Source organism: Dermacentor andersoni, chromosome 6, assembly GCF_023375885.2.
Source record: "Dermacentor andersoni chromosome 6, qqDerAnde1_hic_scaffold, whole genome shotgun sequence".
Lineage (NCBI taxonomy): Eukaryota > Metazoa > Arthropoda > Arachnida > Ixodida > Ixodidae > Dermacentor > Dermacentor andersoni.
The window spans coordinates 163,347,609-163,361,816 of NC_092819.1; the positions used below are offsets into that span (position 1 = coordinate 163,347,609).

General features: G+C 43.6%; 1 protein-coding gene across 1 annotated transcript in view; it reads left to right on the top strand.

Annotated features, from left to right (window-relative positions):
* Positions 1-14,208, top strand: part of LOC126523667 (uncharacterized) — a 112,898-nt gene that overhangs the window by 10,090 nt on the left and 88,600 nt on the right. Inside the window, exon 2 of the mRNA XM_050172265.3 lies at positions 1,890-1,984. Coding sequence (XP_050028222.2) covers positions 1,890-1,984 — 95 coding nt within the window. The remainder of the gene's footprint in view (positions 1-1,889; positions 1,985-14,208) is intronic.

Here is a 14,208-nt window from a genome sequence, read left to right on the forward strand (position 1 = left end):
AGTTGCCTATGAAGGGCCATCTTCTCTGAATGTTGTTGCCTTTTGTCCTCGGCTGTTGCTATGACTGGTTTACATAATTATTATTTATTTATTTATTTATATTATCTGCAGTGGCATTTACGCATTACAGCAAAGGCGGAAATAAGTTATACAAAATTATAATGCAGAACAACAACATGAATAAATAAAAGAAAGATCATTGTGATAAATCCGTAATGTACACATTATAGATCCAGCAAGAAGCTGCCAAATTGCACCTCGGACGTACTAGCAGCAACTCCCTGGGGTAGTTTGTTCCACATTCTAATTGCACGAGGGCAAATTAATAAAATATAAATCGATGGTGTTAGTACGAGGAGAGATAAGTAGCCTTGCACCCAATTCCAAAGCTAGCATGGCAGTCGCTATAGAGGGTACAGTAAATTCTGCAGTTTACTCTGGCAGTAATATATGCACTTCTGAATGTGAATGTTTAAAGACTGAAAGAAATGCAGCCCTTATTTGGGAGCGCTAAGGCAATCTCCTGTAAAGGCGTTAGCACTGCTGCAAGTTGCACTGGTGAAGTTTAAGTGATAGCTCTCTTGGGCCCTTTTGCTGGATTGTGTGGCTGTTCATCTTTCTTATAACTGCAGGACAGCACATATATAACTCATTGGCTTAGTGTAATTTGTGATTGCATGGTGGAGGTCTCTGTCTTGGACGGCAGCCACATATTATTCGGTTTGCTGCAAAATGTGTTGCACAACATGAATCGTCTACAGTGAAGCCAAACAAAACTTGTGCACTGGGAGAAGAATGTAAACAGTTCCTTGCACTAACCTCGAAATAAAATAAATTGTTTGCATCTTGCGTCTCTTTGAACACCACTTAATTGAAAAATTTCTAGAAAGCTTTGCTAATGTTTATTTTAGCAAGTGCATTGGACCTGCTCTAACTTTTTGAATTGAAATGAGTGCTAGGTCAAAGGAATGGAGGAGCTTATGTATGCAAGAGCTCAAACTCTGCTTGAATTAGCAGTTTGTGAGCTGTAATAAAAAAGAACAACTAGTTATACTATTCCTTAGTATAACTTGTTCTTGGGCTGCAGTTGGTTGATACATGGTGACACCATTGTAGCACAAATAAAAATGAGGACAAAGACCGAGCGCCACAAAGATTGTGGTGTCGTGTCTTGTGTTCTTTGAGTTTCTTTTTATTTGCACTACAGTGGCTTCACCTATTACTCCAATGCATGACAGTAGTCATAGCAGGGTATTTGACAAAACTTACAAGACGTTTACTCAAGTGGCGTTTTACTGTACCACCACTTTTGGCTGAGGGTGTTCAAGAAAATGGAGTAGGATAGGAAAATTTTTTTTTACAGCATGACAGTGATTTACTTTCAAAGTAGTGATGCATGCAGGTTTGTGTAGTTTATGGACACCAACTGATTAACTGGTGACATTGGAGGTATCTCAATGAATCATGTGCTTGCTTTTCCTACATAAAATTTCAAAATCTTTTTTCTTGCTTGGACAGGCTTTCTAGCTGCTATTGTAAAGCCAATGTATTTTGCAACAGCTTTTCTCTTTATCTTTGTATATTTGTTATATGCTTATTCACATCATTGCCTTCGTTAATGCTACTGTTTATACAGAAGTCTGCTGTTCCGGGTTGTGTTATGTGGTCTTTTATATTGCATGTTATGATTAGTTCAGTTGTATTCACTCCGTCCCCCTCAAGTAATGCTTTGAAAGGCACCTTTAGGGTAAATAAACTGGAAAATAAATGCACTGGCTGCTCCAAAGAAAATTTACTACTATTGCGACTTTGTTACATTAAGGCAGGACTGTACAGCAGTCAGGTTACAAGCTGCAGTGTATCTCATCTCCCTGTCCCACCCTTTGCAGACATGGTGGTGCAGGCAAAGTCAGGAACCGGCAAGACATGCGTCTTCTCTGTGCTCACCCTGCAAGCTGTCAACGTATCCAAGAATGCTGTGCAGGTGAGCTTTGCTGCTGGTGGCTGGCTTTTCTCCAAGTGGTGCTTGGTTAGTGGCTGTTGTCAGCACAGATTGACCCCACGTACCGGCTACATGAAAGGGAAGGATCGTCATCCACCTGATAGTAGTGCAAAGGTACAAAAGATGACAATAATTTCCTTTCGTGAAGCTTTGTCCATCTTTCGGGATTTCGCAGAACTGGTTTCCATGGTGGAGTGTTCCACAGAGGCTACACCATCGTGCTGCCAAGTAGGAGATTGCAAATCCCAGAAAAAGAAGCAGTTCACTTGAAAGTGCTTCCTGTTTGAAATATGACCAGAGTACATGTCATACATGGTTTTGCAAGATTTGGGACATTCCACTTTTTTTAATCCGGCATGGACATCAGATGTTGCACTTCCTACAGCTACATTTGCTGATTTAATAGACCTTGGACCCTAACAGTATTGCTTTTCTATTGCCTCCTACTCTACATTTCTTTGGAATGTCAGTATTGTAGGGCATTTTAGTCTGCCACATGCACATTTCTATTATTATTTTCCTTTCAAATTGTCCTGGTAATGCTTATTACTTAGGTGCTCATTGCATCTATCACTCCATTGCTGTTTATCATTGTTTGTTCTCGGTATACATCTGTTTTTCTGCATTCATTTCTGTGCTGAGAACCCAAGACATTTATACTTAACTATATACCTTCCTACATGTTTCTAATGCTTTTTCGTATTATATTTTTCACTGCCATCTTACTGCCTATTGAGTGTAGTGGTTAGTGGATACTTTTGAGATAATTTTCTAGTCCCTTTGCCCACAGCATCATTGTCCTGCAATTTTGATTGTGAAAATTAATTAAAATATGTAGTTTGATTTCTTGCAACACTGGCCACACTGTTATGGAGTGGAGTGCAAAAATGCTTGTGCACTTTGCTTATTAGTTTGACAGCTGCATACACAGCTCTCCACTCGTGTCTGCACACCCACAATGCAACTGAGACAACTCCTCTGCACAAGAGAAGTCTCACTGTGTATACATGGAGTAGCTGTAAGGCAAAAAATAAAAGAAGCGTCACATCCTCTAATTGTATTGTCCTTCCTTGGGAGCTGATGCCTGATTTTGCTAGTACCTTTCATGTAAATTTCAACTGTGAAGCTAGAAGCAGTCGTTGTGGTATAAAATTTAGCTGTTTTGACTAGCTTCATTGTGGAGCAGACTTCTGTGTGCAGACCTCCCAAAAGTGTCAGGAAAATTATGCCTGTCTTTTGTAAGCTGGCCTATTACATTGTGAACACTTTCAGTTTCAAATGATCACTGACTTTCAAAGCCTCAGTTTGGGTGCATTCTCTAGGTTGAACAGTACTTGCTACTTGATTTGGGAAGGTTGTTTTCGGAAGTTAAAGCTGTGAAGGATGATAATTTATACTTAAAGCAAGAAAGAAAATAATAATAATGAGGCAGCAGTGCAAAAGACAAACTGGAGCTGAAAAGCAGGACGGATACTGAGCTCAGACATTCACCCCGTTTGCTCATATTTACTTATGCATGTAAAAAAAAAAATGTGCAGGAGAGAGAAATCCAAACTCCCACTTGCGCAAAGTCAAGAATAGCTGAGCAGCATTGTGTATCACAATAAGTAGAATATATGACACTATCACCTTTTCAGACAGGGTCATTGAAGGCTGGCTAACAGTCACCATTCTGCACCGCAAATACTGCCTCCATAATTTAATGTATTCCTTGTTCTTTAATTATTGCTCTAGTTTTGTTAATTTTTTGTGTGTACCTACGGACATAATGACAAGCAGGCAAGTGTTAATATCTGGTGTTTTTTAAACAATCTAATCTTAACAAGTATTATTAACTTTATTATATTAACACTTGCCTGCTTGTCATTACAACTGTAGGTACACACAAAAGTTTAATGAAGTTAGAGTGGACAAGGAATATATTAAATTATGGATTGCTGGTTCTGCTTTTAGCGACTTGTGGAACAGTACCTCTTCCTTGTGCAGCCTAAGCGTATGTGATATAAGCAAGGGACAACTGTGCAAAAAACAGCAGGCGTGCTTGCATAAAGCGTAAGCGGCTGGTGCAAAACATCTATAGCGAGAAAGTGACGTGCTTTGGTGCATGCATGTCTTACGCACACTTTTGCTCTCAGCAGTACATAATGTACTCTGTATTTCAGTGAGACATTGTTCTGGCTTACTATCTCTAGACAAGAAATCAGTGACTATATATATTACTCATGTTTTATTGGCACATCACTCCTACAAATTTCAATAATTAATTTTGGTCATACTTATGTAATCAAGTTTTCTCTTCCTGGCACAGCACTCTTCAGCACAACAAGCACATATAACATTTCATAATTGAAGTTAATATTTATTGTGTGGAAAATGGAATCTAGTCCCCAAACAAACAATTTCTACTAGATGCTTATGTTGAGTGGTAAAGGAAAGTGCTTGGTGTGATGGTTTGAAGCAAAAAAAAATATATATATATATGTCCTTGTGTGAGACCAATGATGTCGGATATCATTATGTTGGAGGCACTTAATCCTGTTGATCGAGCTGCGAATAATAATCGTATGTAAATAAATTTAAGAACCAAGGCTAATTTGCCATATTGGAGCCATGCGTTGCGTTTAGCATGAACTCATTCAGCTTAAGAATGGACTTAGTTGATGCTTTTTATCTACTCTTAAGGGAACAAGAAACCACAGTATTTTTGTGTTCTAGTTACATTTTAATGAGCAGCATTAACTCAAGGAGACTCCTGGAGATGTGACAATTCCATGTGAGCAGTGGCTCGATGATTTCACAAATTTCCTTGAAGCGACAGGGATGGACGCGCAACTGCCATTACGGAAAAAGGCCATTCTGCTGCAATGTCTTGGGGTCGAGGGATGCCATGTTTTTCGCACATTTGGCCCAGAACCGGCACGAATGCCAGACATGACAAAAGCCAGGCCGGAGGCAAGTAAACCATCAGGAAAAGACAAGACAAAGGCAAGCGAAGGGGATAGTTACACCGAGGCGTTGGGCCTATTGGAGCATCAGCTCTCAAGCACCGTCAACGTACTGGTCAAGCGACGTTGATTCACGTTAAGTCAGCAACAGCCAAATGAGCCGATACGAGAGTACGTCAGTGCTCTCCGACAGTTAGCAAAGACGTGCGACTCCGGGAATTTCTAGGAGGCGGCTTTACGGGACAGGGTTGCTGACGGAGTACGGAGCACTGAGTTGCGACAGAAATCGCTCGTGCAGGGGTCAAAACTTACACTGGCAGAGGCAGTAGAAATGCTGCATACGTACGAGCAGGCAGCGGAGGGTGCTGCAGTCTATCACCAAGGGTCGTCACAAACGGACATAGTGCAGCACGTATCTCAAAGCAGAAGCCCAGACAGCAATGCGGCAATGACGCCGGTGAGCAGGTGTTACCAGTGCGGCTCTACAAGGCACCTAGCTAATTCACAGGAATGCAAAGCACGGGGGAAACGTTGCTCCAAGTGCCACAGGATGGGATATTTTCAAGCGGTCTGTGGCAGGTCGGCGGAGCGGGACGTGCAGACGGTCCGAAACGACGGTGCTAGCGAGGAGGATGTGCTCACGGTACTGGTGGTCGGACAAGTAGAACGAAGGACTTTGGTCGTTGACGTTGTTATTAAGAATGAGCCACTTCAGTTGCTAGTGGATACTGGGTCGTCGGTGTCTGTTTTGCCAGACCACATTTATCTAGCCAAGTTCGCCAACAGGTTTCCTTTGACTACGGCTACAGCAACGCTGCAGGATTTTTCACAGAAGAAAATTCCAGTCTTGGGATGGTTCACAGCCATAGTTGTATGCGGGAACAACTCGGCTTGCCTTCGCTTTTACGTTGTTCCCCAAAGCATGGCATTACTAGGACTCGATGCAGTGCCCCAGCTACAGTTGCACATCACTGGAGTGCCTACAAGTCACGGTCAGCCCCTAGTCACTTCCTCCTGAATTGTGTGAGTTTTCCTTTCTTTTCGCTGATAAGTTGGGATTAGCGATTAACTTTGTACATTCTGCAAAGCGGCATGCAGATGTAAAACCAGTAGGAGTGAAGGTTTGACGCTTGCCCGTGACGCTGCGAGAGAAAGTAGCGGTTGGACTGGCAAGATTATTGGATGCAGGCATTATAAAAAAGGTTAGTGCTGCAGAATAGGTGTCTCCTATAGTGGTTGTGCAGAAAAAAGATGGAACCTTTCGCATATACGTCGATTTGCACGAGCTAAACAAAGCAGTAGTCATTGATGGATTTCCTTTGCCGCACACGGAGAAACTGTTGCATGCGCTGAGCAGAGCAGCATGGTTCTCGAAACTGGATCTTGCTGCACCCTACCATCAAGTGGAATTAGCCGAAGGGAGTCGGAAAATAATGACGCTTATTATGCACAAAGGCTTATTTAGGTTCCGCAGAGTGTGTTTTGGCCTTGCATCGGCACCAGCCGCGTTTCAGTGAATGATGCGAGAAATCTTGAAAGGCTGCAAGGGTGTGTTGCTTTATATCAATGATATCATAGTCTTTGGAAAGACTAAGAACGAGCACAACCGTAACCTTCGCAAGGTATTGGATCAGATCGCTGAGGCGCGGCTGAAGCTAAACCAGAAATGCTTGTTATCTGTCAAGCAAGTCTCCTTTTGTTGTCATCATGTGAGTGCAAGTGGTCTTGCCCCACCGAAGTCAAAGGTGGATGCTGTGATTAAAGCACAAACGGCTGCCGATGTTGTCTCGCTACGGTCTTTCCTTGGTCTTGTTGGCTATTACTCCCATTTTCTTCCCAATCATGCAGAGGTGGTGGAGCTGCTGCGACGGCTTCTTTGTAAATGACAGAAGTTGGTGTGGGACCAGAGCACTGAGGAGAGTTTTTGCAGGGCCAAGCAGATGCTGTCGTCATGTGGGGTGGTGGCTATGTTCAACGACTCTTTGCCTGTACAAGTGACCACTGATGCCTCAGCATATGGACTGGGAGCTGTGCTACAGCAGGTAGTTGACAGAGAAGTACGTACAGTGGTATTCGCTTTGAGGACACTAACTCCACCAGAACGCAAGTACAGTACTCTAGCGGGGAACGAGAGGCGCTGGCATGTTTATGGGCGTGCGAACATTGGCATGTTTATCTGTGGGGCCGCAAGTTTGTTTTACGAACTGACCATCAGGCTTTGGTGACACTACTGTCCACAAATGAATTTGGAAGACGCCCACTGCGTATTGAACGCTGGTGTGCTAGACTTTTGAGATACAACTTCACTGTGCAGAACACAAAAGGGAACATCAATGTCATTGCGGATGCGCTTTTTGATTACCTTGGACCTCTGCAGAGGAAGAACTTGTGGAGGAAGTAGTTGCTGTCGTTCCCAGCATGATCACAAAGAGTGAGTTGCAAGCAGCAACAGCTGAGGATTCATTGCTAAATGAGGTGGTGCAGCATGGTATGTCCAGATGGCCAAAAAGGGCTGTTTAGCTGGAAAACTAAGGTTGTTTTTTCGTATATAAGAACTGTCAGTTATAGACGGGCAACTGTTTCACGCTGAACAGGTCGTTCCCCCAGCGACACTCCCAGGCTGGTCATCATGGTACATGAATCGCATCCAGGCATTGGAGGACCAGACAATGGCCCCGTTGGAGCCAGTACAGTGGCCCGAGAAGCCATGGGAAAAGCTTGGAATTGACATCGTTGGGCCGATGGAGCGAGCCCCTCCGGAGTGCAGGTTTTCAGTCACTATTATTGATTACCACGGCAAGTGGCTCGAGGTGGCATTTGTGTCCACAATCACTGCACAGGCAGTAGGGAAAGTGCTCTTGGAACTTTTTGCGAGAGAAGGGTAGCCGAAAAGCATTGTGACTGACAATGGGTGTCAGTTCATGTCAACACGTTTTGAGCAGTTTTTACGAGATCGGGGAATCCAGCACTGCGTTACAACATTGTACTACCCACAATGCAATGGTCAGATTGAGCGGTTCAACCGCATTCTCAATGAATATATTCAGGTTGTGGCATTGGAACGAAGACCACTGAAGAGGCAGTCTGGAACTACCTGGGTGTTTACAGGGCCACCCCACATGCAACTACAGGAGCGTCGCCGGCTTACCTGCTGCATGGAAGAAGACCTAGAGCAAGATTGGATGTTGTTGGCCTCCCAGAAAGGAAATTTTTCGAGGAGCCGCGTGTTGCCATGGAAAAGTTGAAACAGCATGTTACGGAGCAGCAACAACGAACAAAAAAGTACACCCATGAAAAACGAGGTGCCAGAGCGTCTACCATTGAGCCAGGAGATTTCGTAAAAATAAAGCAAGGCAGACCAATGACCAAACACAAGTTTTCTTTGCCGATCCAGGTGGAGAGATGAGTGGGCACAAATTAGTTTTTGCTGACAAATGGTACGAAATAGAGCGCATAAAAATTAACAGTAATTGGTAAAGTAGGGACAGGCACAAGCACTAGCTGACGCGGTTACAGCATGACACAGTGCAGCCTCAGGGTTTTCCTGCGACCTGGATCTTCACATAGGGGAAGATGGCGGAGCGAAAAACCCCTTGTCAGGATTGGGGGCTCAATCCCATCGCTCGTAACCCGTTGTCAAGATTGGAGTCCGGCATGAATTCGAAGGTAGCTGGCCCATGCCGTCGTCCAACTTATCCACGCTGAGGACGTTGATGAAGGGAAGGACTGCTTCTCATCGCGAACGAGGAATAAGGGTTTATTTACAGTATTTACATGCAGTTCACCAGTCTAGCATGACTGTGAGAGAAAGTACGTCAGTCTAACACGACTGCTTGAGAGAGTGTCTCAGTCTAATATGACTGCTTAAGAAAGTGGTTCGAGCATCCGCACTACAGCCATTTATAAACACTCGGTGCTCCCCCGATTCCAAGGTGGCGGAAACGTTCGTTCAGTCATCGTAAACACGCCGCCTCTCCGCGGGACGGTTTACACACACACACGCACACACACACACACAGGTTCTCGGTCCGAAACCGACATCACACGAATTTCGTAGAACTCGGAGCCCCATGCAGTGCGCCCGGGTAGCCTTTGTCTTGCGTCTTGGTCGGCGTGTGGGAAGGGGTGTCCGACGACGTTCCCGCGGCAACTCCCCCACTCATAGCAGATCAGGTCCGTGTTGGGGAGTTCGGTAACAATAGTTGGCCTGTCAAACTCATTCAGTCACAACGGCAACGAGGCTAGCGCGTAATGGTGGCGGTTTCAGCACAAAGCCTGCTTCGTCAAACGCATCCTAGCTGAAGCGACGGAGAGTGGAGGACGCGCGTATTGTTCCCGACACAAAGTCGACTTAGTCATGCCGTGGTTAGAGGTTGGCGGCGGCGCTCCAGGAAAAGATGATGCCGGCGGTCGCAACTGGTTGGCAAAACTTGCACTGCAGCTGGCCGTTCTTAACACCCTGCTACCATCGGGAATGAATCTGGAATGGTGCCATCAGAAGACATCCAAGGAAGCGCTACCCAATCTGACGGTGCACAGCCCACAGTAATGGAGTCTATACTAGAGGTTCCCAATCAGCAGGACATCTCTCGGTTGCAGTTGGCCACAACCACAGCACAACCATGCACCAGGCTGAAACGAACAAGAAGAATGCCTGCACGATATCAAGACTACGAGCTTGCCTGACTGCAAGAATGTCGTTCGGGTCATGTGCTGTGAAGTGAGTGCGCGAAAGTGGATTGATTTTTCTTTCCTTTTTTTCTTTTTTTTTTTTCTTATGAGGGGGGAATATGTTGTGTATAGGGGGCGCTGTCAATTATATCATCTGTATATAAGCGATTGCCATCAGAATAAAGGGACTTCCATGGTTCCCCGTCAATCTATACTATTGCCTTATCATTCGGCGCTTCGTGTCACTACATGGCTGCTATGAGCTTTTGAAATGGGAGCAGGTTAGCGTTATCACTTCCTACGCTATAGTGCTAAAATGCATTCACACAGATAGCATAAGAAGCCAACAAACAATGACACCAATGACAACATAGGGGAAATTACTTGTACTTACTAATTGAATGAAAGAAATGATAAATTAATGGAAATGAAAGTGGATGAAAAAACAACTTACTGCAGGTGGGGAATGATCCCACATCTTTGCATAACGCTTGCGATGCTCTACCAATTGAGCTACCGCGGCGCCATTCTCCCATCCATTTTCTGGGGTATTTATGTGTTACTACTAAAACTAACCATGGGAGTGTCAGCCAGCGCCACCACTTGCAAACCTTGGCGGCGGATGAACATCCTTTCTGCGGCAGGTGTCATGAGAATGTTGTCTTTTTGGGTGACAGCAACTGGTCAATAAACCCACACATGCTACCTGAAGGCATCAATGTTGCCGAATTCAAGACCCTCGTTATGTAATGAATGAGAAGAAAGGGGGTTAACTGAGGGGCCCGATTTCTATTAATCATTTCATAAGAATCCAATAAACAAAGACACCAAGGACAACACATGGGGAATTACTTGTACTTACTGAATGAAATAAAGGAATTATGAATTAATGGAATTGAAGGTGGATGAAAAAGCAACTTGCTGCAATCATTGCTGAAACGAGCAATGATTGCTCGTTTCACCAGACAGACAAGACACTCGTGGCTGAAAGCCAAGAACAAAGTCAGAAATAGTGAACCACGGATCACTATTTGGGAAAGCATGACTCGATATAACAGAGACTCGCATTTAACTTTGAAAGAAAGGGCAAAAGACAGCAGCTATCATTCTGTCTGGCATAGAAATGGGAAAATCCTCGTCCATAAAGATTCTGAACGTCATTGAATGTCATTCGTATCAAAGGAGCCAACGACGAGGACCAGCCCAAATAACTACTGTGTGGGTTCAGTATTTAAGGAAAAAAAATGATACAACGTTCGTATAACCTTCCGATTGACCTAAACCGCATTGCATCATCTTTTTCATCCGCATCCATTATATCGGTACATATCAATGCACCATCGGTAAAAATAATGCAGAATTAGTAGAAGAATTCTTCAGTGAATTTCAGTTTAACTTCTCCGTGACAATGTTGAGTGAAACATGGAGCACTAGCGCAGGTATTGTCTATTAAATGACAAACTGTAAAACATACTGCCTTAACAGGCATGTTGGTCGTGGCCAGGGAGTGGCACTGCTGCTGGACGCGGATGAAAATGGTGGAATGCTGGGCCCATTCAGTACACTTGCGCCGGATTATGGGATAGTGTCATTGTGTTTGGGTCAATTTATTTACTCTTGTCTGTTACCGCCTACCAAGCAGAAATACAGCTACTTTTAAAAAAATTCTATGACCCCTTTTGGTGTTGTGTAGCAGATGGTGGTTACGCGCTTATTGCTGGAGGGGATTTCAATATCCATACGAGCAGTAATGATTCTACTGAAAATTTAAGATGGTATTGGCTTCGAATGGTTTTACGAATCTACTCAAAATACCTACTAAAATAACAACTGAAAGTCAGTCTACTTTAGATTTGTTCATTACTAATTTCTCTGATCCTAACATTGAGACTAGTGCCTTATCATGCCCTTTCAAGGACAATCTGCCAGTTCTTGTGCATGGATGCACCAACCCAACCATTAAAACTGCGAGAAGGTATTATATACCAGCATATAACCAATGTTGCTCTTGATGAGTCTCGGGATGCTCTTAAACAAGTTCAGTTGACCCGCATTGTTTGCTTTAATAATGCCAAGGAAGCCTATAATAAGTTTATTGATCTCTTTAAACAGCTATACTACTCCTACTTTTCCTCTAGAACATGTAAACCATCTCGGAAAACTCGCAAATCGTGGATCACACCTGAATTGCGGAATGAAACTAAGTATAAAAATAAGCTGTTCAGAAGGTTTCTAATGACACGTGTGGCTGACGATCTGCGTTTGTTTAAACAGTTTCGAAATAGGTCAACAAAGAAGCTGCAATCAGCACAAACGGAATACTCCACATATCTAGATGCGAAGAACGGCTTCCATGATGTGATTTGGACCCGTATAAACTCGGTAACCAGTCATCGAAAAGTTATGTGCAACTTAAATATTGATGGTAAAGAGCTAATGGGAACTGAGCTGGCAAACGCTTTCAATGATTCTTCTACAAAAATAAAGACGGATGAATCGTTGTCGGAAACATGAGCACACAAACTTTCATTGATAATACAATATTTCCAGATCCTATGATAACGGATGAAATACTAACAGTTATACTCAGCCTAAAGGTTACCAGATGTCAAGACATTGACGATGTTCAGATAAAGCCTGTAATATGTTGCAGATATCACAGCACCAACAATCACGCATATTTTACGCCTTTGTTTAGCTACATCAGTATTTCTAGAAAACATGCAGATTGCAAAACTAACTGTTTTATTTAAAAAGGCAGCTAGAAATTATTTAGGCAATCTTAGACCTGTGTCCATATCCTCTGCCTTCTCCAAAGCATTAGAGAAAATTTTACGTTCTAGATTTACTAAATTTATGGATAAATACAATTCGCTCATCCCATGTCAATTCAGATTCCAGAAAAACAAATCTACTGAACTGGCACTTTTAGAACAAAAAGAATGTATTCTGTCACAAATGGAAAACAGCTTTTGTGATGGGAATATTTGTCAACTTTTCAAAAGCGTTTGATCTTGTTAAGCATGAGTTACTTCTAGAGAAGCTATAGTATTATGGAATCCAAGGACAGGCTGCAAAACCAATAAAATCTTGCTTGTGTAAAAGGAAACAGACAGTCGACATACATACTACGTACAATACTCATTTATTCTATTGTCCCACAAGGCAACATATTAAAGCATATTAGGGCCACTCCTTTTCAACGTTTACCACCCGCCGTGGTTGCTCAGTGGCTATGGTGTTAGGCTGCTGAGCACGAGGTCGCGGGATCGAATCCCGGCCACGGTGGCCGCATTTCGATGGGGGCGAAATGCGAAAACACCCATGTACTTAGATTTAGGTGCACGTTAAAGAAGCCCAGGTGGTCAAAATTTCCGGAGTCCCCCACTACGGCGTGCCTCATAATCAGAAAGTGGTTTTGGCACGTAAAACCCCATATATTATTATTATTACTTTCAACGTTTACCTTAATGACATTGTGAGCACTAACCCAAATGTTATATTCATAATATATGCAGAAGATACAAGCATTTTTTTTCCTAGCAAATGGCATTCACGAACTGATTCGAGCATGCAATACGACGATCTTGCTGCAGAAATGGTCACAATCTAATCATGTACGTGGTAATAAAAAAAAAGACAAAAGCAGTAATCTACTGGCTGAAAAATAAACAGATTTTTTCACACAATGGTATCATATCATAACACTTAACAAATATAGTCTAAGTGTTGCAAACATACGCCATATATGCAAGAGCACATTACTGCAAAATTTCTGTGAATAATTAACTTTTTGGTTTGTCGGTTGAAAAGTATTTCTTTGCTATTTCTAAGTTGTCATTTCTGATTTTCATGCATACATGTATGCGTATATGCATGTGTGTATGTATACATATATATTGACACGTGTGCTTATCTTTATCGGCCGACCACGTTTCGCCGCTTAACAACTGTAATCGCACAGCGAGGGACGCGCCTGCATGTATCCGACGTTTCTGGAAAGTTATCGATGCTTCTACCCGGCTGTCTGTTGTCGCCGAACCTTGTGTTATCTGATTTCATCGCGTGACTCGAATGTTGTAGAACTTTGTGGAAGGCATGCGGGTCCCAACGATTAGTCTGGAACATTCGACGACTGTTGTATAAAAGCCGACGCGCTTGACCCGCTGATCAGATTTCCGACGATCGCCGACCGTGTTCGCCACTATCGTTGTGCTACAAGCGTAGCCTGTTTTTGTGGGCACAGGTTCGCCCAATAAAAGCTAGTTTTGTATTCCACCGTATTGCTGCTTTTCTTCACCGTCACTACCACGTGACATCTGGTGGAGGTGCTTTTCTTTCATGTACCGGACACCCCCGACAAGCCGTGATCCAAGCCCGGACCGCAAAGAGAACACCAACGTAGTCCCGGAGCATCGAGCAAGCCGCCGTCTTCAACAGCTGCCCCCGGAGCACGGACTTCTACCTGAGAAGACCAAGAAGATTGTGGACAAGGCAACCACAATGGCAGCCCCAGCGTCCCCCATCGTGCTGCAGCAGCCCAGGGAACCTCCGACGTTCCGCGGATCAACATTCGAGGACCCGGAAACC